This window comes from Mya arenaria, chromosome 11 (assembly GCF_026914265.1).
Source record: "Mya arenaria isolate MELC-2E11 chromosome 11, ASM2691426v1".
Taxonomy (NCBI): domain Eukaryota; kingdom Metazoa; phylum Mollusca; class Bivalvia; order Myida; family Myidae; genus Mya; species Mya arenaria.
The window spans coordinates 46532332-46558976 of NC_069132.1; the positions used below are offsets into that span (position 1 = coordinate 46532332).

The 26645-nt window shown below is 34.3% G+C and overlaps 2 protein-coding genes across 7 annotated transcripts in view; one reads left to right on the forward strand and one right to left on the reverse strand.

The window, feature by feature from the left end:
* LOC128208037 (uncharacterized) overlaps positions 1-10219 on the forward strand; it is an 80477-nt gene extending 70258 nt beyond the window's left edge. For all 4 annotated transcript variants that reach the window (XM_052911331.1, XM_052911332.1, XM_052911333.1 and 1 more), the window contains exons 14-19: positions 736-923; positions 1402-1556; positions 1756-1933; positions 2224-2451; positions 2988-3079; positions 3814-10219. In XM_052911331.1, the coding sequence (XP_052767291.1) occupies positions 736-923; positions 1402-1556; positions 1756-1933; positions 2224-2451; positions 2988-3079; positions 3814-4039 (1067 nt within the window). In that variant the 3' untranslated portion in view covers positions 4040-10219. The remainder of the gene's footprint in view (positions 1-735; positions 924-1401; positions 1557-1755; positions 1934-2223; positions 2452-2987; positions 3080-3813) is intronic.
* A 6787-nt stretch (positions 10220-17006) lies between these two features.
* LOC128208039 (lysosomal cobalamin transporter ABCD4-like) overlaps positions 17007-26645 on the reverse strand; it is a 97561-nt gene continuing 87922 nt past the window's right edge. For all 3 annotated transcript variants that reach the window (XM_052911336.1, XM_052911335.1, XM_052911338.1), the window contains 2 exons: positions 24219-24295; positions 17007-23332 (listed from right to left, as the gene is read on the reverse strand). In XM_052911336.1, coding sequence (XP_052767296.1) covers positions 23121-23332; positions 24219-24295 — 289 coding nt within the window. In that variant the 3' untranslated portion in view covers positions 17007-23120. The remainder of the gene's footprint in view (positions 23333-24218; positions 24296-26645) is intronic.

Here is a 26645-nt window from a genome sequence, read left to right on the forward strand (position 1 = left end):
GAATACCTTAACTGATGCCATAACCATTTAATCAACTGAAACTTGGTACACATGTTTCTAGAGACAATGCAAACAGTACAGCAAGGGCCATAACTCTAGCATTGATAATTGTCAATGCAGCTTGTATGAATGAAATTGACAGACAAGCGTTGATGTTCGCTCCTCGACACTACTGAGTCACTTGTAGAACTTGGTTTAAATCTCAGAATCAGACACAATACCAACAAAAAGATACCCCTACATGTTTATTGGGGCAGTCACATTTGTAAGGACATATATGGTATCTGTTCATTATAAAATTCTTTCTCTCTGCCCAATGAAATTCTTTCTTAACTTAATAGTTGTTAAGCAAGTATTTGGCTATGCTTTGCGTAAGATTGTTCAACTTCATTTAAAAAGCTCCTACTGGTTGATAAATTGTAGTGAAAATAAGATGCTATTTTGGTTCATCTTGCTTTAAAGCCATAGGGAAAAAAGAACTGCACTGCTACATACTGATTATTTATTTATGTTTAGGATATTTCTACTGTGAAAAGGAGCAAGTTTTTGCAACTTATTAATTATTGATGCTATGAAATATTTCTATTGTAATAGTTAGACTTAGAGTCACAGTTTTGCAGCAGATAAGCTCATAAAGATGATTTATTAATGCTATATTTTGTGGGGAAAAGAAATTTGGTTGTTCTATTGTTTTTGTACAGTATACTTATACTTAAATCGTATCTTCATTTACAGACCTGCTCTACCAGTGGCAGAAACTCCATGGGCTGGCATCAGATCGTCGTAACCAGTCCCAGGAAGTGAAGACAATGTACGCAACGTTCCTCACAGTAGAGGGCGCCGTGGCCGAGGGTGTCCCCCAGCTCGAGAAACGCAAGTTCAAGAGCATTGACGATCTCAGGATTACTGGTGAGGAACTACTGGTAAGAAATAATGGTTCTCATTATGTGGAACTTATTTTTTTAAGTCATCTGTTGTTTTGATAAACAGCAAGGAAATATATGGTGTGGTATTGTGGAAGCGCTGGAGTCTTGTAAAAACTCTAACTCTAGATATTTATATGAAACATGGTACAGTTGTCCATGACTGCATTATTATTACAATCTCCATATGTAGCAAGTATTAAAACACCTTCATTTATTCCCTCCCCTGGACTGAGAAAAAATGGACAACTTGGGTAGTGATTAGATTTCAGTGTAATGGATGGGCAGTAACTCAAATTATTTTTACTTATATTAAAAGAGTAAGTTCAATGTTGATTGTGAGATAAACTTTTTGAAATTACAAATGACATGAACAGCCCTATATATTGAAGATGTGTTGTTTGAATTACTTGTAATTAAAACAGGACTAATTGAAGAAACAGCACATGAATGAAATTACTATTAACTGTGTTCACAGGAAAAGCAGAAGTTCCTGCTTTGCCAGAAGCAAATGTTGGGAGACATGCGTGTTGTCGTGACAACATTCTCTACCCAGAATCCCTCAGTCAACATGGATGGCTTCCTGGACCAGATAAATACTTCCGAGATGAAGATTGATGACCTCTTGAAGAGGTAGGCTTTAGATCTGTTTATCTTTTAGGATTGAATGAAATTACATGTTTTTGTATTTGATCAATTTGGTGAAAAATAATAAACAAACATACACATGTACTGTAGTAATTAAATTTGTCTTCTTTAGTATTTAATGGTAAATATGACCTACCCGTTTATATACATAATTTATCTTCTATTTCTTGCCGTTGCCTTGAAGAATTCACCAGCATGTTGGAGAATTAGAGCATATTGGGTGTATGTGGAGGGAATACATTGACACTCGTCGGGAACTTGAGTTTCTACTCACCCAGGAGCGAGAGCTGCTACAGAAAATCGCATTCTCACAGGAGGTCAACACTGACGGCAACAGGGTCGATGTGGAAAATGATCTGAAGGTAGAATATGAGTATATTAATTTTTTTAAGAAAAAATATTGTTTTGAAAATGAGAATGAAATTGTATTTCTTCTTTGTCTATTTAATAACATAGGGATTACTTACATTGTCCTACTGTGGATGATGTTGAAGTATTAAATCCTGAGATAAACAGAATTTTCATATTCCAAAGATTTATAGTTCTGAGATGTTGCACCTAATCTGCAGATATAGTTACGCTAATTTTTTAATAAGACCTAGGGTAACTGGAATGTTTTTCTGCCCTCACATGTATTCTTCATTCCTTACAGAGCCTGGTTCAAAACCTCAGCATCTACGAAGACAAGCTGATAGCCCTGCAGCGTCTCAGGTCAGAGTTGGTTGACCTTGCCGACGAAGACTCACTCATAGATCTGACAGCAGGAATTGCAGACATCCGCAACCAGCTGTTTTTTGTAAAACAGCAGTGCCAACACATTCTCAACACAGACGCTGATGTGGCGTGTCAGGAAGAAATGATGGAGAAAGATGTGGAACAGGTTGGTTAACAGGTCAAGCAACATACAACAGTACATGTATCTGTCATCAATTATAATCGAAAATGGGTCAAATATCCAATGATCCATTTTTAATTTTGATCAGTTACTTTTGAATTCATAATGCAGATGTAGGGCTCTGTGAAGTAGATAGTAGTTTTGGTTACTCTGAGCTTTGCTAAACCACGAATGAATAGCTTGCTAAATACTTAAAAAGATCATATTTTTTAGCTGGGAACAAACTGGCTAGTAACAAAATCAAACGTTACAACATGTTCTCTTCTGGAACTTTTGATGTGACTGGAATAACTAGCTAGCTAAATATTCCCATAACAATTTTTCTCATCATTATATTGTTTCAAATATCTTTGGTGTTGATTTTTACGCTTGAAAGATGATGTACATTCCATTTGTAGAGGCTTTGAACAAATGCCTCAAACAGGGCTTAATTAAATTCATGACCTCTCCTTGGATAGAGGTGTCCACTTCTCACTAACATACCCTCCTACATTTACTTACACACTTGCCACCCACTTCAGGATTCTGGTCTAGAAGGTGATCAAATGGAAGTGGATGAAGACATGATGGAACACAAACTGGAAACTGTTGCCATGCAAACCAAACAGACAAGGTTTGTAATCATTGTGAATCATTTCTTAATGACATCTCAATCATATTTTGACCAGTCACCAGTTTTCAATCAAACTGTTGACAAATAACAGGAGTATCTTTCTTATATAAATAAAAGAGTATCATTGCATATTTTCCAATGGACTAACTGGAGACAAAAACCTGCCTGACTACTATATATAATCAACGAAATAATTGTTTTCCTGTTACCAAAACAAAACAAAATCATTTCACTTTGGCTCCACATGTCATAGAACTAACTTTTTTCTTTTTCTACTATTTGTTATTATTTTAATCTGATTCACATGTCTGATTTTTACATATCCTGTGAAAGTTTAAGAATCGTATTCCACTTAAAATACCTTTTCAATCACTTTGACTTTCTTTTCTTAATGTTTTAGCCCAAAAATTGACAATAATGCACTTTAACTACAGTTTATTTGCACTGAAAGTTTATGTATGAAACTACTTACGATAAATGTCCAAAATTAGAAAGTTTTTAATTAGGTCACTGGGTGTAAAAAAAACACTGTAAGTGGTAAAGATCTTTAGAAGATAACAACTTTGAACAAAATAAATGTATTCAGAGTTTCAAAGCATTTCATCAAGTGTGGTTCTACCTCAATAAATATCTCTGGCTTATTTTTACATATCAACTTCATGTACATACATGCTTTTTAAAGAAATCAATGCTTAAAATGGCACATGTAACTAAAATAACTTCATTTTTTTCAGCTTTGTTGAGCCACAAAAAACAGAAAAAGCAGCCAAAAAAGTCAAAGCTGAGAAAAAGATTGGGCTGCCATCTTGGTTGCGATCATTCCCACTTCAGGCAGTTGCGTTTGCCGTCTTCCTGGGGATGCTGTACCTATTTGCTCCCAAATCCCTCCATAAACTGTTAGATTTCACATTCCGGATCACTCCAGAGCTTGATTATGTTAATGGTCCCCCACCAGTGTAAAGCTGGGTACCATTTCTCAGAGAAATATAATGTAAGCCCTGGCATGGGTGTACATAAAACGCTTGGGTTAGCCCTGGTGAAGTTCTGTATAAAAATGTAAAATGCTTGAAAATGTGTTGAAATCCAATTTGGTCTCTGTTTAAATAAGGCCATTTGGTAAGAAAAGAAATGCAGTGGAAAGGCAGGAAAATGTAAATAGAAAAAAAAAATTGAGTTTGCTGGTGAAATATTTGTGGGGCTACACCCATATTTTTTATGGGTACAAAAATGTATTCTTAATGGACAAAAATACTTTTTTTTGCTGCTTTTCCAATGCACTCTTTCTGTATATACACAAGCATGTTTGTGCGAATAAAAAAGGGGGTAAACAGATCGGATAAAATTAGTAAAAAAAAAGTGTGCTGAGTAAAGGGAAGAATGTAATGTTAATGTATTCCTATACCAATAGTTGCTATAATGTATAGGTGGGCAGTGTAGAAAATATGTAAACTGTATATACACAAAAACAAATGCACAAAAAATGTGTACAGCATAATTGATGTTTGTATATACCAGTATGCACATGGGTATGGCTTTTATCCTGTGTTTACACATAAATTACAGGAACAAGGAAAAGCACATGTAGATGTGATGTAAATTGCTAAGAGCCATGAAAATAGAATACATGTAAAATGTATGTGTACATGTATATGTATCTTACAATGATGTATAGTTGTATCTATGCATTTATATAGTAGCAGGTTTAACTTCAGGTTTAAGATGATAACTTACGGCATAGACATATACTGGCTACGACAATATACACCGGCTATGACAACATATATATAACGAAACAAATGTGACAGTTCCGAAATGAAAATTTGTTCCAATTATTGGCTTTCATTTTTGTATAATATGCAAAGAAGAGTTAAATGCTTTTAACAAATTTTCAATTTCAAAAAATGCTTATGCCATGATGTTGTAATTCAACTTGGTATAAACATAAAATCCCATAAAATGTGACAAATTGTGCAAATCCAGCATGGTGAAAGGAATTCTTCAGAGTAAAACCTGTTCAAAGGTATCTGCAAGAAAACAGAAAATATTCCTGGAAAAAGGGATTTCAATGTCTGGGGCTAATTGTGAATTTGGGAAATGTGTCGTGGGACACTATTTGCCATTTCATGTTTTGTGTAAGAAGTAATAAATTGGCAAACGAAACAAGTTATGCCATAGAGGCGTAGAAGATGGTCTTCATGTAGACCAAAATGAGGTCCACAATGTGTTGGACGATGTGTTGAGTGAACGTAGTTGTTCATTCATGCTTATACACATGATGTACCATGAAAATATGCCACATGTGTGATGATCATTACAGTGCTTATGAGAATGGCTTCTGTGAGGAAAAACACATAAGGGCTGACAGTTGGGGGTAGAAAAGCAATGGTCCGTGTGTAAAATTGCCAAAAGGAGTGAACAAAGAGTCACTAATTGACCAAGGAGTAACAAATTGACCAAAGAGTCACAAATTGACCAAGGAGTCACTAATTGACCAAGGAGTCACAAATTGACCAAAGAGTCACAAATTGACCAAGGAGTCACTAATTGACTCAAGTATCAATAATGCACTGTAATGTGCAGTGGAAAATTAAGAGCAAATTTGCTCCATACAGCTGGGCATTGGTGCTAGAATGTTCAAGTTGTACGTAAGAGGGATTCAACGAGGTTGAAATGACCTCATACATTTAGCCCCAGTAAAGTTCATACAGTCAGTTCAGTAAAGAACAATGTGTGAACAATTACTACCAGTCAAGGTTTCATTGACATTTAAATTTGATTTATTTAGTTTAAAAAAAAACATTCAGGAAGCTTTCAACATATTAGATTTCTAGAATGGTTCATGACTTTAATATTCATTGAATATGAAAACTATTATAATTGTGTTACATTGAAAAGCAAATCACACTTAAAAGATAGATAAATAAAGCAAATTATGTAATGGCCAAATGTAGACAGTAAACTGGTGTAGTAATGACCATGCTGGATTCACAATGTCAAGGTGAAAGCTTGACAAATTCCCTTAGTTTGTGACAATCACCCATATTTGAGACACAATGTTACGAATTTATAAGAAACTCTTCTGTAACATACCTGCAGTTTGTGCAGTGTATTCAAATCCTGCAAAGTGGGGTAAATGTTTGGTGCCAGCACATGATGTGCTGCCAAATACTTGGAAAAGCCTTCGTAGAGGTGATTTAGATAAATTGTTAATGGTTGGATCAAGTGTCATGATGTAAATAGCTCATAAACCCAAAACATGAAAAAAAGGAGAAAAAAAAATAAAAATAAATAAACACTTATGGCAAAATACATATGTACCCCTGTATTGTGCGTAAGAGGATGTTACCATACAGTTGTTTGAAAAAAAAAAATCAATAAATTAGAATATTGTGATGTCATAAAGGGACTCGTTCATGTTATATAGCGTCAAACATCAAAAATACTAATGCTTGTTTCAAGGATAAAACAGCTTTTTTGTAAATAATTATTTAAAAGTTACGACAGAGAATAGAAAATAGTTATTATAGCGCTATCGAAAACTAAACGAAGGAACTTCCAACAAAGCTTAAAAATATGTTTTGAAAATTAAATGATCTGTGACTGAGTCCCTTAAAACTTTTGACACTATGTTTTCTTAATTTCCGAAAATGATGGCTGTATGGTAGCAACACATTTCATTTTAGGGAAAAAAGGATGTTTTACAAAAACACAAAAAACAAAAAGTCTGCACTCGTACAGTGGGAATAGTCTGTGATGGATTTACATAACAATCTCATCATTTTTCTAAATAAATCAAAAGAAACTACCGGGGGAAAAACCCAGTAGCCTAAGATTCTCTAAATATCCTATTTTCCCTTTGTGGAAATGACCACATATGTGTCAGCAAGTCGTGAATACTTTTGGCCATGTGTCTTATGTGACAAATAGGTTGTGAGTGATGCAGTCATGTTACAAAGCTTTTAGTTTCGACGGCAAGATAGGTGCAAAAATGGTCCAGACTTTGGGGTTTTGGTTAAAAAGGATTCAAATTTTATACATTTGAAATACATTTTTCCAAATGTTAATATGCAATTAGTAGTTTGAGTTTGGATAAGGGAAAAAGTTGAAGATTGTTATTTTGAAGGGAAAGATTTTAAGATATTGCAATTACCCATTTTTGCACCATATGCCAATGTACCAAGAAAATATTTATTTTGAGAATTCAAGTGCCTATTATTTTCATCACTGTGTACATAATTTTTCATTCACCTATTTATATGTTTGATTCAAGATACACGTGTCATATCACCAATCACTAGGCTGTTTTACCGCTGTGAAGGTGTTGTGCTTCATACATGTGAACCACACAAGCAGAAATGGGTCATTTGTTGAATGATCAGTTTTGGGCAGCATATCAAGTATTTTATTCATCAAAAAAAGTATCATAGACCTTACAAGAATATGTTACGCTAGTAGCGCTGCAATTCAAATGTAAGTAACAGGAAACTATGCCGTCACATTTCCCACGTATGTCATATTTACTAGACCTATTTCTGCTTGTCTAAGTTTATGAACATGTTATGTCAGGATATTTATAACTACTATCTTTTTGATGAATACATTATAGACCTTAAAGTTCAGGTTAATATTGAATACGTATTTACCACGTATTTTACTTTGATATGCAAAATCCATCTGGCAGACTTCAAAAATCATCCTTATTCAAATTCATGTTTGAATGGATGCCAGAACGAGCACTTTTAAATCATTGCTACATTTTCAGATTATGGTATAAAAGCAAAGGGGCCGTCTTATTAACAAGGTATAGCTGATAATTGTGAGATCAGGAAATTCACTTCCATACTATAAGCAAGTGTTAGATAAAGATTATAACTTGTAATTTTAAATTAACATAGTCTACCATATCTTATCTAATCGTTTCAAAATATGGCTCACAATGATTAAATTAAATGGTTCAAAAACTCAGAACCTAGGATACGTTCATCCATAAGTCATTTGCCCTTAGAATATACATGTCTGACACATGTTTCATCATACATACAAACATGGCCTAAATTTGGGTTCAGGAAATTCAGTTTGTTTTCTTTTGTATGAATTTTAAATATTGTAATTATACGGAAACTGGATAAATGATTAGCTTGCAGTGAATGTGAGAAAATGTAACAAATCACATTACATGATAAATGAACTTTTTGTTAGTCTTTATTAAATTTCCATACAAAATATGTTGGAGTATTAGTTTTATTACTGTAAGCATTATGAATGGACAGAAATGTGCTTGGTAAAGGAAATTTAAATAAAGTAGAAATATTTGTTAATATATTTTGTTTAGTACATTTGATCTGATGGTTGGAGGCAGCATTGTAAAATGTTATTTCCAGTATATAAGTGTTGTTTTAATGTGTTTAGTTGATATGTTTTAATACTTATTTATTTGATTTTTTTCATTTATTTGATTTTTTTCTGTAATATTTTAATCCAATTATCAGATTTTCCTTAAATTAGGTAAATGATAAACAACACTATAATTAAGAATTTATGAAAATATTAGGCAACAATTAGCATACCGGATAATATAACTGTTTTATTACTAAAAAAAAAATTGCAGTTGTCAAGACAAAGGTTTATTGCAATTAAAATCCAGTTTGCAAAGAAAATATTGTGTCGAAATATTTGTATGTATATTTCTTTATTCACTTGTCAATTTCAATATTGTGATTCAACTTTGACTCCCAGAGATACAATGTATATGAAGCCTGTCAATGGGTAATTGTTAGTCTGTCTCATTAGTAACATTCATCACAACATAATCAGTACTGACATCTTTGCCAAAGCTCACATACAAACACATTGATTGCTGTTTTGCAGTTTGAACATTTTAACATATCCGGCATGCATGTGTATTTTCTTACTTTTTTTTTTTTTTTTCTTTTTAAAACCTCTTGATACAAATTAATAAAATCAAGAAATGATATGTACATGTGTGTTAGATGCCATACATTCCACTGACTTCAAAAAAATGTTGATATTTGTGGAATTCATATTTGTGTTACTGTTAAATGTAAGCTTTGAGTTTTGTTGAAGGCGAAGCATTTCGGCAAATCTTGGTGTTGTTAATAACTGTGAAAACAAGTTCTAACATGTTAAACATACGGGTACATGAAAATAATGGTGTTTTTAAGATTATATTTATTTTACCGAATACTCATTTAATTTTAGTTTCAAGTAGTCAAGTAGGTTAGAATGCTAACTGTTCATTGGCAGATTTTAATCAGTTATAATGTTTAGTTTATGATTATGTTTTTAGTTGGATAAACAAAGATTTGCCTTAACTTGCTTATTTCTAACATGCAACACCTTTTTTCAAGCTAAGGAAAGAGAATCTTGAAAATTATGAGGCTGAAAAAGAAACAAACTAACAATGTAATATGTATCTGAATATATTGGAAAGATAACACACCATGACTAGCCATGTTGATGTGTGAAACATGAGGACATTCTACCATTTACAGGAATGTGTATACCAAATCTGATGTTTCTGCTGACTTTCAAAGTGACTCATTTAATTAAAACAAGTTATTTTAAAGAAAAGGCTGTATATGAAAGGTTTGTTGTTGATGGGTGTGTGCAATCACTGTTGTTATATCATGTATATGAAAGGTTTGTTTTGACATACATGTATATTTGGCTTAACATGTGCTTGAATGGTTCAATTTCACACCAGAGCCTTTTGGTAAAAATGAACTTTTAAAGGTTGTTTAAGTTTACACAATTAGGTTGTGGGTAGGCTGTGAAATATTGTCTACCGGGTATATGCAAACATGTGAACTTGCTCTGCTTCTGCTATTTATTGTTTCAGCTTTGCTTTTTATTATTTCATTCATATCATTCATATTACATGTCATATATATTACTATAATGTATTTCAAAATATTGTGGAGTATGATAGTTGTACAACATGTTTCATTCTGACAGTGTTTAACTGAATTGTTAAAGTAAAAAAATAAATAAAAACTATTTAAATGCACAAAATGAATCAGGAAAAAAAACACACACACAAAAAAAATATTTAATTTTTGTTATAGAAAGATGCAATAATGTGCTATTTAAGAATCGATGAAAATAAAGTAATTTCCACTATTTGTTCTGTTGTTTTATTTTACATATACGATACCACAGTAGTCAGTTACCAGGACTGATATCAGAATTAGACTGAAATAGCAACTCTTTCCCAGCCATACGTTTAGCTTTTTTCCAGCTTAAAGATATTTCCATCAGACCTTGCAATTATATGCCCAGCACCACGTGTGGGAGGATGTGTCGAGCAAAACTTGGTGCTTTAGTACAAAGGTCAAACAATCTTAACGTCTTGTCTCAGCCATTATGTAAATGAACATGTACATGTATGAAGAAAACCTCTGGGTATTGTGATAGTCTTGTCACAGTCTTTAACCTTGGCCAATCATGATGTCTAATGAAATTTTGTACACATGTTGCCAGAGGCAATACGTACCGTACATGTACATCAATAACTCCTACCCTTTATGTGTATTGAGGTAATGTCCCTTGTTTAACTGAGAAAAAAATCAACAACAGACGAGCGCAGGCTTTCACTTCAAGACACTCTTAGAAAACTATGGTTAGTATGAAGTCAGATATTCATCAAAATCTCTAAAGTGTAGAGTACATCAGAAAGATGGCGTATCATGTTATTGCAACCAATATCCAAGCATAGGCAAAGGTCAGGGATAGTGGCCAATGCATTCAAACACCAATTCTGTATAGCCAACCATTTAGATCAACCAAATCGAGGTATCCTCGTTGCATCGGCAATACTTAAGACTCAATATAATTTTGTTTTCATTTGAAAGGGGATTGCTTGATTATTACCAATTTGTAAAATAAATGACTGACACACGCGCTTTGTTATATAAGCTATTTCGTATAATTATGTACATATTGGTTTTCTATAATCATATTCTTTATAAGACCATCAACACTCGACCTTACTGTACATGGGACACCTTTTTAAAGTTATCGCATACATGTATATAATGTCCAATGGCTCTAGACATAAACATGTGAGAGAAGTTGGCTCATCCATTAGCAACATTCAGCTCAACATTCAAGCCCTTTTGTCGAGCTGGCTCGTCATTCAGCTGAACAATCAAAATAGCACTATGCTGGAATGCCGAGCTGAACATAAGGACTTGAATGTCGATTTTTGAGGATTAGCGAATTTCACACACCGATAATTAATTCAGCTCCTGGCAATGTTGAAGCTGTTTCCGTGCTAGAGCTCTCGCTTGTACATATCATATACACCATTTTTGTTCAACAAAGATGACAAAAAGCCTAAAAATGTCTGTTCCAAACTTATCAATTTTATTCCAGATCACTGAGATGTACATTCTACATATCATTTTTCTGACAACGCTTCATGGAGCACATTTATTAATTCTCTTTGTTAGTTAATATTATTAAACAAAGCTTCTGTAATATGACTGCTGAACAGTGGCCCCGGCTATTTTAGGAGCTGTATATAAAAATAGAGCCATGACAATTCCTAGCTAGAGCAAAAGAACAGACATCATTATAAAAAGTACGAATGAGTCTTTATTTTACCTAATTTCACGATGATGAGGGCTTATATGAGCAATCGGGGAATACAGTGCCATATAAATATGTTTAATCTTCACATGTATTTCGGTTTTTGTAAATAAATGGGTATTCTGTTAATGGAGTAATAAGAACGAATCTCCCATCAAACATGTGCACAGTTTTACAAACAAAAGTAGTTAATTCTCATCAATTTTCAGCGCACTTTTTCTATATAAGTATACATTTAAGAAAAACAGTATTATCTAGTGCTTTTATTTTGATGGGAATAAATAAAACCATGAAGGCTCCCTAGCCTCCAGCTCAACAAAAAAAAAGAGTATAAACATGCTTATTCCGATCTTATTCATTCCCTCCATTTCAGCCCATTTCTAGGAAGTATTTAATTCCAAACATCCTTTAACGGAAGAACTGGATATATTCTGGTTTTAGACATATATTTTGAAATAATATAATAGAGGTAAAATTGTAAGCAATTAAAGTGTTTATACAAAAACAATATCAAAATATGATTTCGGATCACAAACGTGTTTTATGCACCCCGAAAAAAATGCGAAGCATTGTTGTTCCGTCCATCCACTATTAGTGTCCGTTCCATACTTATTATCATAATATGTAAGCCACATGGAGTGGACTTGTATATTGAATATTCCAGCCACAGACCTTTAGGATCAATGTCACACTTATGGGTCGAAGGTCAGTTAGCCATCGTTTGTGTTTGCTCCATAAATCCAAGCCAGATGAAAGGTGTTCAAACGTGTTCAACACATTAAGCCGATGTGAAAGGTTTTCATGGTTTAAAAAAAACACATTGAAAAGTAATAATTGCAAATGTGTACCTGTAGGAAAGCAAACATACTTTCAAGAGATAATATTGTTTTGTTCAAGTGAAAAACACCTTGAAAAGTAATATTTGCAAATTTAACGGGATGCATATTTATTTTCCAACAGATAATATAATATTATATTGTTCTGTTGAAGTCCAGAAGTTCCTCTTGCGAAAGCTGCTGGGTCTATCTATGTGAAGACACCTTATACTATTATATTGTATAGGTTATATAAATTTTCAATTTTATATGATTTTCTATCGAAGGCAAATTGTTTAAACTCAAATTCAGATCATTACATATGGCCCAGTCAGTATCATATGCCAATAGACAGAATACAGTGCACACAATAATTGGCTCTGATTGCCTTATTTGAAGAAATGAACCATGATTAGTGTAACTACTAATAAAGCTTACAATAAATGACAATATCTTGTCAATGTTAAATTTAAGTTCCCTTGGGGCCAGGAAATGTCAATCAAAATTACCTGTCATTAAAATAAAAGTGAAAGAGATACAAAATATCGCTTGAAATACGATTTTATGTCATCAACAGAGAAATGATTGGATAGTATTATCAAAAGCTCACATGGTATGGTTTTGTTTTGATTTTAATGTGGAATTCATAGAACTCTATGTGATTTTAATGTAATAAACTTGTTTTCTGTACTGCAATCAGTAAAGTGTAATTTTGTTGTCCGGTGTCTCGAGCTCATATTCTCCTTTATCTGTCCACTAAAATTAATCAGAGAGTAAAAATATCTTAAAATTACGTAAATAAATCGCTGTGTTCGCTTTAGTCTAGAGTACAATGCCATCGTCGGCGTGTTCAGGTGATTGTCGGCTGCCTTCTCGCCGTTGGAATCATCCCCTTTTACCACATCTTACTTCATCTCCACACACCAATGTCTAAAGCTGATGGCAATAACACAGGTAAAAAATTAAAATATTAAAAAAATACATTAGCCATTTTTAATAAATAACTTACAGACCATGGTCTGCTAGATATCCTATGATCCCATCCCTCAGTTACATAGATGTTCATAATTTTTTATGACAAGTGTTCAAGTAATATGAAGGATAATTCTGCCAAACTCTTTTACAGCATCTTCCTTATATTATAATGATATATGGGATTGGAACACGCTTCTAGATAATATCAAAGAAGCAAAATCAGGATATGTTGTTAAGAAACTATTGAAAACTCACCCGTCTTAAAGGAGATGGAGTAGTCTGAGAAATTACTTTGTGTATGCTTAATTTTAGATATTATTAATATAAGTGTGCTTTCCAAGAACTTGCATATTTATAACATAGTTTGTATTAGTATTTTTAAAGTACATATGTACCTTAAATAACTTTCAAACATTTTTATCAAAACAGTGCCATGTTGGTTGGTAAACGAAATGACGGTATATACACGGACCCATGTTGTAAATATTATATCTTTATGTGATGCTGATTAAAGTTTATTTGTCATTCAATAATTCAACGTTTATGGTTACATAATAAATTTTTGTAATAATTATTTACACAAAATCATTATATAATTATTCAACTTTATTACCTTAGACCCATTGGAACTAAGTGTTCTAAGTGCAAATGCTTAATGGGTTATCCTGTGCAATTGTCATCAATTTTGTTGAAATGAATTTGTTAACTAAATAAATCAGATTACATAGTGTGTTACATGACTTAATATATTTTGTGAAACTAGGCTCCAGTTTCTTGAAACATCTTTAGTCCCTTATAACAGGATCAAGCTCAGCACACTATTATTGATTTGGTATTTTTTATTGTAATATTTTCTCTTTAAAGATTTTGAAGGCTTGTAAGGAAATAATATTTCAGATGAATAAGATAAACTACTTATTGTTTTATAAAATCATATATAATTAATTTTGCTAAAAGAAAAAAGATACTTAAGTGAATTACGCTAAAGATTTTCAAGTTGAGAAATTGTGGCCAGGGCCGTATCTAACTCGCGGGTCAATACCAAGTCAGGGTTAGCTGTATATTGCAATGAAACAGCATCCTGAACTACGTTAACATCAAGACATAACAAATGTGTTAACGTGCCCTATATCTTACAGCCATCAACCAAAATGACTCTTCCGGTCTAAAAGCAGACAGCAATGTGTTGATTGTCGCCAAGAAAAGGATGGGGTCTACTTTTTTTGGCTCCATGCTCGGGTCACGTGATGACACATTTTACTGGCATGAGCCTCTGAGATTCCTCAGCAGATATTCGCTCTTCCGCGGTCAGGACCTACTTTGTGACTACAGCAAGCCGTCCTGCGAGATAATGTAGGTATTACTGAAGTTAATATGTTGTACAAAGTAATTGTTTCTTCATTATAAACTATGATATAAAATGCAAATAAAAAATCCATGTATCTTGTACATGCGTGTTTGGCAAAGCATGTGTACCAAGTGAGTGCAACTAAATACCATGTTCCTATGACGACTGCTTGATTTGTCCACACTGTTAAGGCCATATATATATAAAGCTGTATTCGGTATTTGTATTGTTATTCAAAATTGGTATAGCCGAAGGATATTCTTTAAATATTTTATTCAGTTAAAAGATTTGTTACTTTGGCAGATCCCCGACAGCAAACCTAACACGACAACATTATCTCAAGATGATTCAAGAAACATTCAGGTGCAACTTTAGCTCCTATAGACACGAAGAACATTTGAAGCTAGCGCTTTATTTGAATAGAAAATGTGAGTTTCTTTTTACTTCTATATTTATTAATAGCACTGGTAATGTACAAGTTCACCCCAACCATATTTTACCACTTTAGACAGTGAGTGATATTTACACCCCCGTTGAGATTGCTGCTTGGAAAATGGACTTGGCATATTTTTCCTCAATAGAAATTTAATCCCTTGAGGTAAAGTGTAAAGACAAAGGCATTTCGACAAATATTGATGCTTCAGGAGTGGGACTTAGACAACGTATTATGCAGTTTGTCTAACCCAAGGGATTTCATCAAATCACTTCATTCTCAACAATTTGTTTAATTTCCCTTTCAGCACCATTGTATGCTGACTTTAAGGAATGTGTCCAAAGGCAAGGACATTTGCCCTGCTTGCCTACACTTGAGGCATCGTGCAAACGTGCAAAGCATCGAGTAGTAAAAGTAATTCACACCGACCTATCAGGTTTGGAAAATCTCTATCATATGCTTCCGCATTTGAAAATGGTGGCACTATTTCGCGATCCTCGAGGAACGATACACAGTCGGTTGCGTACCCCGTGGTACGAAAGCGTGATACGAAAGGCTAATGCAGTTGAAGGAGACATTGCTGTTATGTGTTCCTTTATGAAACTGGATATCAAAACTGCTCAGGAGTTTTTAATGAAATATAGTGATAGTTTTAGGATCATGCAATATGAAGATTACTCAAATTTGAATACTAAAATGTGCTCACTTTTAACTTTTCTAAATATGGACTGTGATTTAACACATTTAAAACAAACTCTTGCAAAATACAAAGCTCCTGAAAGTAACCCTACACCTGAGGAAGGGAATCATCCATTTGTATTCAGAAACGGGCTGGACTGGGGCGTGGTTCAACAAGTGAACAAATATTGCCATGACGTGTACCGTGAACTTGGTTTTAAGGAATTCACCTCTGAAAATCATCTAAGAAATATGTCTGTGCCAATTATGTTGTCAAAAACGTTACCGTATGGTCTGTAGCAGTAAAGTCATACTGTTAAAAACTGTCCATTATTTCTGTTTTAATTAACGGTGACTTAAAGCTACATAGTGTATTTTTGGAGATGTTAGCAGAGTAAAGAAAACTTACAACATCATCTCTGTGTTTTACTTTACCTTTTTAAGGTTTTATTGAACATTTAAAAAAAACGTAGAAATATGCAAGAGTTGTAGCAGTTTTGGCTTTTGTAATGTCTGATCATCTTGGTTCACTCATTGCCGGGGATGCCACATGTTTGTCACAATGCCAGAGGCACGTTTCAATAAATATTGCCGTCAAAGTTGAAAATATTTGAGTGTAAGTTTCGTTCCTTTGGTATATTTGTGTGCACTGAAGGTAAGCCAGTAATAGAACTTGAAACAAAGTTAAAGAAATGTCAAACATCATTGTTGTCATCATCTATTTCAGAGTCATGCCCCAGAGTATCTTATATCCTTCACACCATGCTGCAATGCCTGCAAAATCATAAAGGTGTTTTCATGTAATCGATCTTATTATTCATTTATCCTGGGTTCTGCTGTTAGAGCATGGTATGAACATCATGAACATGCCAGGGATAGTGTTTCAATTTCAGTTTCTAAACGTCAACTTGCAAATGGTCCTTCCTAGTAATGGTCCTACTCGTAGTTATGGTTAACATTTAGGAAATGCAACCTACAACAACGTAACAATGATACCAACCCAAAACCATGTCAATACCTAGCTTGGCACAAACAAGATAAGAACTGAATACTAAATAAATCAATAAGTTACTTTCCCAAGTTTTATTTAATTCACTAATTGTCTACATTAAATTCCTGTGGTTACAATTATACATAACTCATGCTAAGTGCTTATCATGTATAATAATTAGGAACATTTTATTTATGAAATGCTATTGCTCTTTACAATATTGGAGAAGAACACATTTTCCATACACATTATATTGTAATAACAAGAGCTGTCACAGTATGTGACGAATGCCCCGGAATGTGACATTGACCTATGAACAAGGTCAGTACATGAAAAGTTGATCTCGCCTTTACGTGTCAAATACATATGGCAAGTTATTTCAAATTGCCTCTGAACATAAAAAATACCACCCATACTTGACAACCTACACTGTTATGTCCTTATATTCAGCATTCCATTGTGATTAAACACTAGGTGTATGTTTCACCTTAGAGGTAGGGACTTGGGTATTGTACGCGACACGTTGTCTTGGTATGTCAAAGACAATGTGGCAAGTTATTTTAAAATCTGTCCATACAAGAGAAAGTTACAGCCCGGACACTACAAACTATACTCTGTGTCCTTATATGCAGCATTCCATTAAGAATAAACATTAAGTGTGACCTTGAACTTAGAGGTAGGGACATGGGTCTTGCACGTGACACTTCAGCTTGGTATGTGGAACACATGTGGCAAGTCATTTTAAAATCTGTCCAAACAAGGGAAAGTGAAAGCCTGGACACAACAACTTAAACTCTCGACAACTTATACTCTATGTCCTTATATGCAGCACTCCATTGTGAATAAACACTAAGTGTAACCTTGACCTTAGAGGTAGGGACACAGGTCTTGCATGCGACACCTCGTCTTGGTATGTGGAACACATGTGGCAAGTCATTTTAAAATCTGTCCAAACAAGGGAAAGTTACAGCCCGGACACGACAACCTATACTCTATGTCCTTATATGCAGCACTCCATTGTGAATAAACACTAAGTGTAACCTTGACCTTAGAGGTACAGACATGGGTCTTGCATGCGACACTTCGTCTTGGTATGTGGAACACAGGTGGCAAGTCATTTTAAAATCTGTCCATACAAGGGAAAGTTACAGCCCGGACACGACAACCTATACTCTATGTCCTTATATGCAGCACTCCATTGTGAATAAACACTAAGTGTAACCTTGACCTTAAAGGTAGGGACACAGGTCTTGCATGCGACACCTCGTCTTGGTATGTGGAACACATGTGGCAAGTCATTTTAAAATCTGTCCAAACAAGGGAAAGTTACAGCCCGGACACGACAACCTATACTCTATGTCCTTATATGCAGCACTCCATTGTGAATAAACACTAAGTGTAACCTTGACCTTAGAGGTACGGACATGGGTCTTGCATGCGACACTTCGTCTTGGTATGTGGAACACATGTGGCAAGTCATTTTAAAATCTGTCCATACAAGGGAAAGTTACAGCCCGGACAGGAGTTATTGAGCCGGACACATGGACGGACGGAAGGACGGTGCGATTTTAATATGCCCACCATCGGGGGTATAAAAATGAGTATCATGAAATTTCATACAAAATATACAAATGCCCCAACAGATGTTATTTTTACCTCTATGTATATTTTAATCCCCGAACATAACCATATAAAATCCAGATATCACTAAAACGCATTAATAGTCTTAAAGTCTATCTATGTGTCTGACCCTGTTTTAAAACAAGAGGGCCCTGAAGGCCCTGTATCGCTCACCTGATCCAATTCAAGCGTGAAATAAGTATTTCAGGGTGAGGGCAATTGTGACAGGGGGAGGGAATAAGTGTTTTTAAAGGCGATGGAAAGTGCAATGAGAGGGGACTTCTAAAACAAATTAAGGACTAGTTTTCAATGCTTCAAGTTAAATATTATAGTTGAGGGTATAACAGTTTTAGAGAATTTGAAATGTCATCTGGTGATATGCTACCTTAGAAATTATGCGTACTTGTCTTTGTTTGTACATTTTTGTTTTCTGTTCTTGTTATGGTTAAACATGACAATTGCTTCATTTAATTCAGAATATATATTTGCAGTGAGTGTGATTAAACACTTGTTCTACATGAAAATACACGAAACATTGAAAACTTACCTACAGTGTTTACAAAATGTTTCTCTGATTTGACCTAGTGGCCTGGTTTTTGACCTCAGATTACCCAGTTTCAAACTCTACCTAAAGATCATCAAGAATAACATTCTGATCAAGTTCCATGAACATAATTATGGTCATAAATGTGGCCTCTATAATGTTAACATGCTTTTCCTATTATTTGACCTGGTGACCTAGTTTTTGACCGCACATGACCCAGATTCGTACTTGGCCCCTAGAGCTAATCAACATAAACATTCTGACTACGTTTTATGAACATACAGTCATAAATGTGACATCTAGAGTGCTAACAAGCTTTTCCTATGATTTGACCTAATGACCTAGTTTTTGACCACACATGACCCGGATTCAAACTTGACTAGAGATTACTAATATAAACATTCTGACCAACTTTCATGAAGATACAGTTATAAATGTGACCTCTAGAGTGTTATCAAGCTTTTCATTAAATTTGACCTGGTGACCTAGTTTTAAACCTCACATGACCCAGATTCGAACTTGGCCTAGAGCTAATCAATATTAACCTTCTGACTAAGTTTCATGAACATTCAGTCATAAATGTGACCTCAAGAGTGCTAACAAGCTTTTCCTATGATTTGACCTAATGACCCTAGTTTTTGACCGCACATGACCCAGATTTAAACTTGACCTAGAGATTATTAATATAGATATTCTGACTAACTTTCATGAAGGAACATTTATAAATGTGACCTCTAAGAGTGTTAACAAGCTTTTCCTTCAATTTGGCCTGGTGACCTAGGTTTTGATTGCACATGACCCAGATTCGAACTTGACCTATAGATTATTAATATTAACATTCTGACCAAGATTCCTGAAGATACAGTCATAAATGTGACCTCTATAGTGTTAACAAGCTTTTCCTTTAATTTGACCTGGTGACCTAGTTTTTAACCCCAGATGACCCAATATCGAACTTGTCCAAGATTTTATTGAGAGTAACATTCTGACCAAGTTTCATTCAGACTGTGCCCAAATTGTGACCTCTAGAGTGTTAACAGTGAAACTGTTGATGACGGACGACGACGGACACTACGAAGGACACAGGGCGATCACAAAAGCTCACCTTGAGCACTTCGTGCTCTGGTGAGCTAAAAACTAACATGCACCAACACATATATAATATAAGATGAGCAATAATATGATAAAAACTAGCAAAATAAATACAATTTAAGCAAAAACAAAATAGTACCTAACAGTGAACACCAAAATAAATGAACCATAAAATTAAAAAACACTAACAAAACGCACAAAACTTTTCCCAATGCGTCTTTTTTCTTATGTTATGGTTAACAACTCCATCATTAATCATTATATTATGAATCTAATTGGTTGAGAACCAGGTCCACAAATAGCCTGTAGAGTCCTCAGAATTATGTGCAAACTTGTGAGCATGTTTCAATGGAAATGCAAAAACCATACTTTTTCATCAAAACTTTCCTTAAAAGTATATAACATAATAATTGTAGACTGATTTCGAGGTATACAGTATATACAGATTGGCTGAACATTTGCCTGAGAACTAAGATTGACATTTATATCATTTTCAGATCAGCAAAACTACATGTATAATAATGAACAAGTGAATTAATTTGTATGGCACCAGCTTGAGCAGTCATCAATGATGACAACAACAACAGCAACACAATAACATTAACTACATAATTGGGAAGTTTGGCATGCAAGAAAAAAAGGATGTACCTACTATCTTTATTGGCACCCACACACAGTACACATCATGTTAACACTCCACTATTAGTTTAGACAATATTTAAGTTAAAAACAATTTCATTACAAATTAAATTGCAATAAATGAGTATCTAATTTTTTTATAAAAAGGTAAAATTCCACTGACAGATGTAAATTTTACAGATATTTAATATATCTGCAAACATAAACACATAGAATCCAGAAATCAATAGTGCAATTATTTCATAAAAAAACAAGCAATATAATTAGAAATCAAGCAAAAACAAAATCCTACTTAAAAGTCAACAATAAGTAAACTTTGTAAATATAAAACACTAACTAAATTCTAACACAACATACATAACTTTCTTTTAATTTTTGGATTTTTTAATATACTGAATTATATATTATAATGCCTTCAATTTAAATCTATTGTAAATTAAACGCGCTTTCATGATTCTGATTTGCTAAGAGCCCGGTCTACATAAGATGTGCTGACCCCTAATTTTTCATACATCTTTTATCATTTTTTTCAAGGCAATCAATCCTAAAAATGTATTTGTTCACAACACCAGTTTAACACAATAATACATTAAAGCAGTTTACATTGAATGCATTGAACACTTACATTTGAACTAATTGCCAAAGACTGTAAATGTTTACCAGACTTAAAGGCAAAAATTGTGCAAATATGTTATAACAGTTTCATATACACACCACGAATAAAAGCTTAACAAAAAGCCAAGTTCTGAACAATATCTAGTTATGTCTTCCCCATTCCTTATTTTTTTGTCAGCAAACTTTTGTAAAGTTCCTAAAAATGCTGGTGGCCAAAAATAAAGATTTTATACCTCCAAATAATTTTCATTCAAAATTATTTCATTCAAAATTATATCTAACTGTTCCAAACATAAAATATAAACTCAAAATTGAAACGGCAGTGTATACATGTGTAGAGGACTAAATAAAAAATCCACTACATTTGAAACTAACAGACAATCGATACATATCAGCGTTATATCACAATAAAACAAGAGCTGTCACAGTATGTGACAAATGCCCCCGAATATGACATTGACCTATGAACAAGGTCAGTACATGAAAAGTTGATCTGGCCTTTACGTGTCAAATACATATAGCAAGTTATTTTAAATTGCCTTTGAACATAAAAAATACCAACTATACTTGACAACCTACACTGTTATGTCCTTATATTCAGCATTCCATTGTGATTAAACACTAAGAGTATCTTTCACCTTAGAGGTAGAGACATGGGTCTTGTACGCGTTACATAGTCTTGGTATGTCGAACACATGTGGCAAGTCATTTTAAAATCTGTCCATACAAGGGAAAGTTACAGCCCGGACACGACAACCAATACTCTATGTCCTTATATGCAGCACTCCATTGTGAATAAACACTAAGTGTGACCTTGACCTTAGAGGTAGGGACATGGGTCTTGCATGCGTCACGTTGTCTTGGTATGTGGAACACATGAGGCAAGTTATTTTAAAATCTGTCCATACAAGGGAAAGTTACAGCCATGACACAACAACCTATACTCTATGTCCTTATATGCAGCACTCCATTGTGAATAAACACTAAGTGTGACCTTGACCTTAGAGGTAGGGACACGGGTCTTGCACGCGTCACGTCGTCTTGGTATGTGGAACACATGTGGCAAGTTATTTTAAAATCTGTCCATACAAGGGAAAGTTACAGCCTGGACACAACAACCTATACTCTATGTCCTTATATGCAGCACTCCATTGTGAATAAACACTAAGTGTGACCTTGACCTTATAGGTAGGGACACGGTCTTGCATGTGACACGTCGTCTTGGTATGTGGAACACATTTGAAGTTATTTTAAAATCTGTCCATACAAGGGAAAGTTACAGCCATGACACAACAACCTATACTCTATGTCCTTATATGCAGCACTCCATTGTGAATAAACACTAAGTGTGACCTTGACCTTAGAGGTAGGGACACGGGTCTTGCACGCGTCACGTCGTCTTGGTATGTGGAACACATGTGGCAAGTTATTTTAAAATCTGTCCATAGGGAAAGTTACAGCCCGGACACGAGTTATCGGACACACGGACGGACTGACGGATGGACAGTGCGAATTTAATATGCCCACCTTCGGAGGCATAAAAACGAACACACAAGTAATTTGAAACAAAGCTATTAATATTTGATATGGATAAATATAGAAACTGAATTTCACCAATAGATATAAAACTTAAAACAAATTAAACGACAATAATCATTCCAAAGGAATAACAACATTGACATTAAGGTGGCACAAAACAAGCCCCTGGTTCTGTTCTACTAATAGGTTTCAATGACCAGGAACCCCCTATTTCTATATTTAGTTCAATGTCGTGGAATTTCCTGATGGAATCCCTATGTCCCACACTAAGCAAAGTGATATTGAGGCTGGCACATTTCTCATATAACACTCTTTCCATGGGAAATCCGACTTGGCTTGTGGCTTCATCTAGAACTGAAATTCAAATGAATTTAACTGTATGAGTAATCTTAAACGAATTAATTATTAATAAATAATATATAATATTTATTCAGATTAATCTATCTTTTGATATGATATGCTTTAAACATTTCACAACACATATTTATACTCTTGTAAATACATATTGCAACAAATGTTCGTCACTATGCAACATTTAAACTTCTGATGATGATTTAACGTATTATCCACAATGTGAGTCTACAAAACCTGTGATCCACATTATCTCAATGTTCGTCATGCAACATTTAAACTTCTGAAAATGACTTAACGTATTATCCACAATGTGAGTCTACAAAACCTGTGATCCACATTATCTCAATTCAAACCAAAATTATCTTCAATTTGCAAGATCCTTTAATACAGGATGAGGAATCATGTGACTTCAACGGGGTTCTCACATGTGTCACCACGGTTCAAAACTGATGTAAACAACAAGAAAGTGACAATTATTTCTAAATAACTTTTTTGAGAGAAAAGATGGGAAAATATTTTTTTAGCCTATAAAAGACTATGCTATTTTCTGCTTCTACAAGTGTGAACTAATTTGGATTTACATGTCTTATTTCCTTGAGCTAAATTACTAACTTGAATTTGAGTTTACAAAATAAACAAAAAGTGCTGCAATGTGACAAAACCAGGTCTTTCATATGGGCAATAAGAAATTATAGCCAATTAATTTCTTGTACAATCAGAGGAAAAGCAGCAGGTGTTCTCTTTTCTTTTATGGAAAAGAACTGATAAAAATGAGAATATTACATCAACTATACCAAAACAAAAATAGTGTGCTTATGTTGATCTTTTTATAACCGATATAGTAAAAAAACAATGGGTTTGGCGTTAACAGTGTTTAAACCCTTACCTGCAAACCTGGGTTTGTGGTAGAAGAGCCTAGCAAAGGAAAGCCTCTCCATCTCACCTGGTGACAACACATCATACCTGAAAACAAATGAAGAAACATTTACATAGGCATATGACAGGAACATGACAGGTTTGAATAATGCAGCCTCCAACATGAATTAAACAATGCCAATGGTCCAGTACTGGTAACATGGTGACCCCATAAAAAAAATTTCCATATTGAATCTTTATAATTTATCGTACCAAAACGGCATCTATTTTCCGATGAATAAATGCAACATTTCCCAGATAGTGTTGGCATCTTCATCAATGTTAACAGGTTGTCAGAGTGAGGGCTTCTACAAGTTTGGAACCTAATTCGGTCCGGACCAGGCGACCCCCCCCCCCCCCCCCAACTGATTTAAAATAAAATAAAATAATAATCCCCCCCCCCCCCCCCCTCCAAAAAATAAACCTGTTCAAAAGTCCGATTATATAGAAATGTCACACATTTTCGCGATGGAGATCCTGTCAATATTTTTTTGCGATGTGGCAATTTGTAAGAGGGCTCTAGAACCATAATAGCCAAATTAGATAGTAATTGATACAAACTTAATTTCAAAGGAGTTCTGCAGCATTTCTTACAAGAAACGTTGCGATCATAATTAACTGCAGCTGGAGGGAAGCCGTCAGACAACAAAAAGTGATACAGTATTATGATTTATTATTACAGTGTGAGTAATGTAAGTGGCGCACTCAGCTTTAAAACTCTATATAGTTAATCAAGCGTGTTGCTGTTGATATGCTATAAGACTAGGTTAATTAATTCAGAATTTTAATGCTTTCACAGATTAACAATGATCATTTTATTTATCTTTAAAACAGTTTTTAACCAGCAAGGCTATTTCTTATTACAATTCAAATTTAACAGTTTGGTAATCAACAAACGGATATATCATTTAATGATTGACCACATAGCAGATTGCTATGTGATAATATGGACCGATTTTAACACCTAATCAGGATAGCTGCAAGCACATTATTAACACATAATTTGTTAAATTGTGTCTTCTGTGGTCCTTCCACTACACGTGATTGGACCGATTGCAAGCGTCTGCTAATTAACAGATATCAAGTGTTCAGCGTAGCGGAAAATGCAGCTGGTCACATTGGTCTAATGGACACTTTTATTGGGGGTAATTTTAAGTGTGCATGACCCAAGAATGTTTGTGTATTACAATTTTTACTGACTTAATCATTTTGGACTGAAATTATAAAAATAAATGAGAAAATTTCAGACAGATTTTTTTGAAACTGAAATCGGTCTGGCTTGGTCAAAATCAGTCCAGACCGGCAAATGCCGGTTTTTAGAAGCCCTGGTCAATGTGACATATACGTTACGGAGTTAGTAGGTGCCCTGATATAGGATATTATCAGCTGCAGAAGATTTTACTAATTTTTAATTGTGAATAATTATTTTAACTGTAAATACAAGAAACAAGAGAGCCCTAAAGGCCCTGAATCGCTCACATGATCCAATAAAGATCATCAACAATAACATTCTGATCAAGGTCCACGAACATATGGTCATAAATGTGGCCTCTAGAGTGTTAAAATACTTTTCCTATTATTTGACCTGCTGACCTAGTTTTTGACCGCACATGACCCAGATTCAAACTTGGCCTAGAGCTAATCAACATAAACATTCTGACTAAGTTTCATGGACATACAGTCATAAATGTCACCTCTAGAGTGCTAACCAGCTTTTCCTATGATTTGACCTAATGACCTAGATTTTGACCGCACATGACCCAGATTTAAACTTGACTTAAGAGATTATTAATAAAAACATTCTGACCAACTTTCATAAAGAAACATTTATAAATGTGACCTCTCGAATGTAAACAAGCTTTTCCTTAAATTTGACCTGGTGACATAGTTTTTGACCGCATATGATCCAGATTAAAACTTGGCCTAGAGCTAATCAATATAAACATTCTGACTAAGTTTCATGAACATACAGTCATAAATGTCACCTCTAGAGTGCTAACAAGCTTTTCCTATGATTTGACCTAATGACCTAGTTTTTGACCACAATTGACCTAGATTTAAACTTGACTTAGAGAATACTAATATAAACATTCTGACCAACTGTCATTAAGATACAGTTATAAATGTGACCTCTAGAGTGTTAACAAGCTTTTTCTTAAATTTAACCTGGTGACCTTGTTTTTGACTGCACATGGCCCAGATTCGAATTTGGCCTAGAGGTAATCAATATAAACATTCTGACCAAGATTCCCAATGATACAGTCATAAATGTGTCCTCTAGAGTGCTAACAAGCTTTTCCTATGAGTTGACCTGGTGACCTAGTTTTAGACCGCACATGACCAAGATTTAAACTTGACTTAAAGATTATTAATATTTACATTCTGACCAACTTTCATG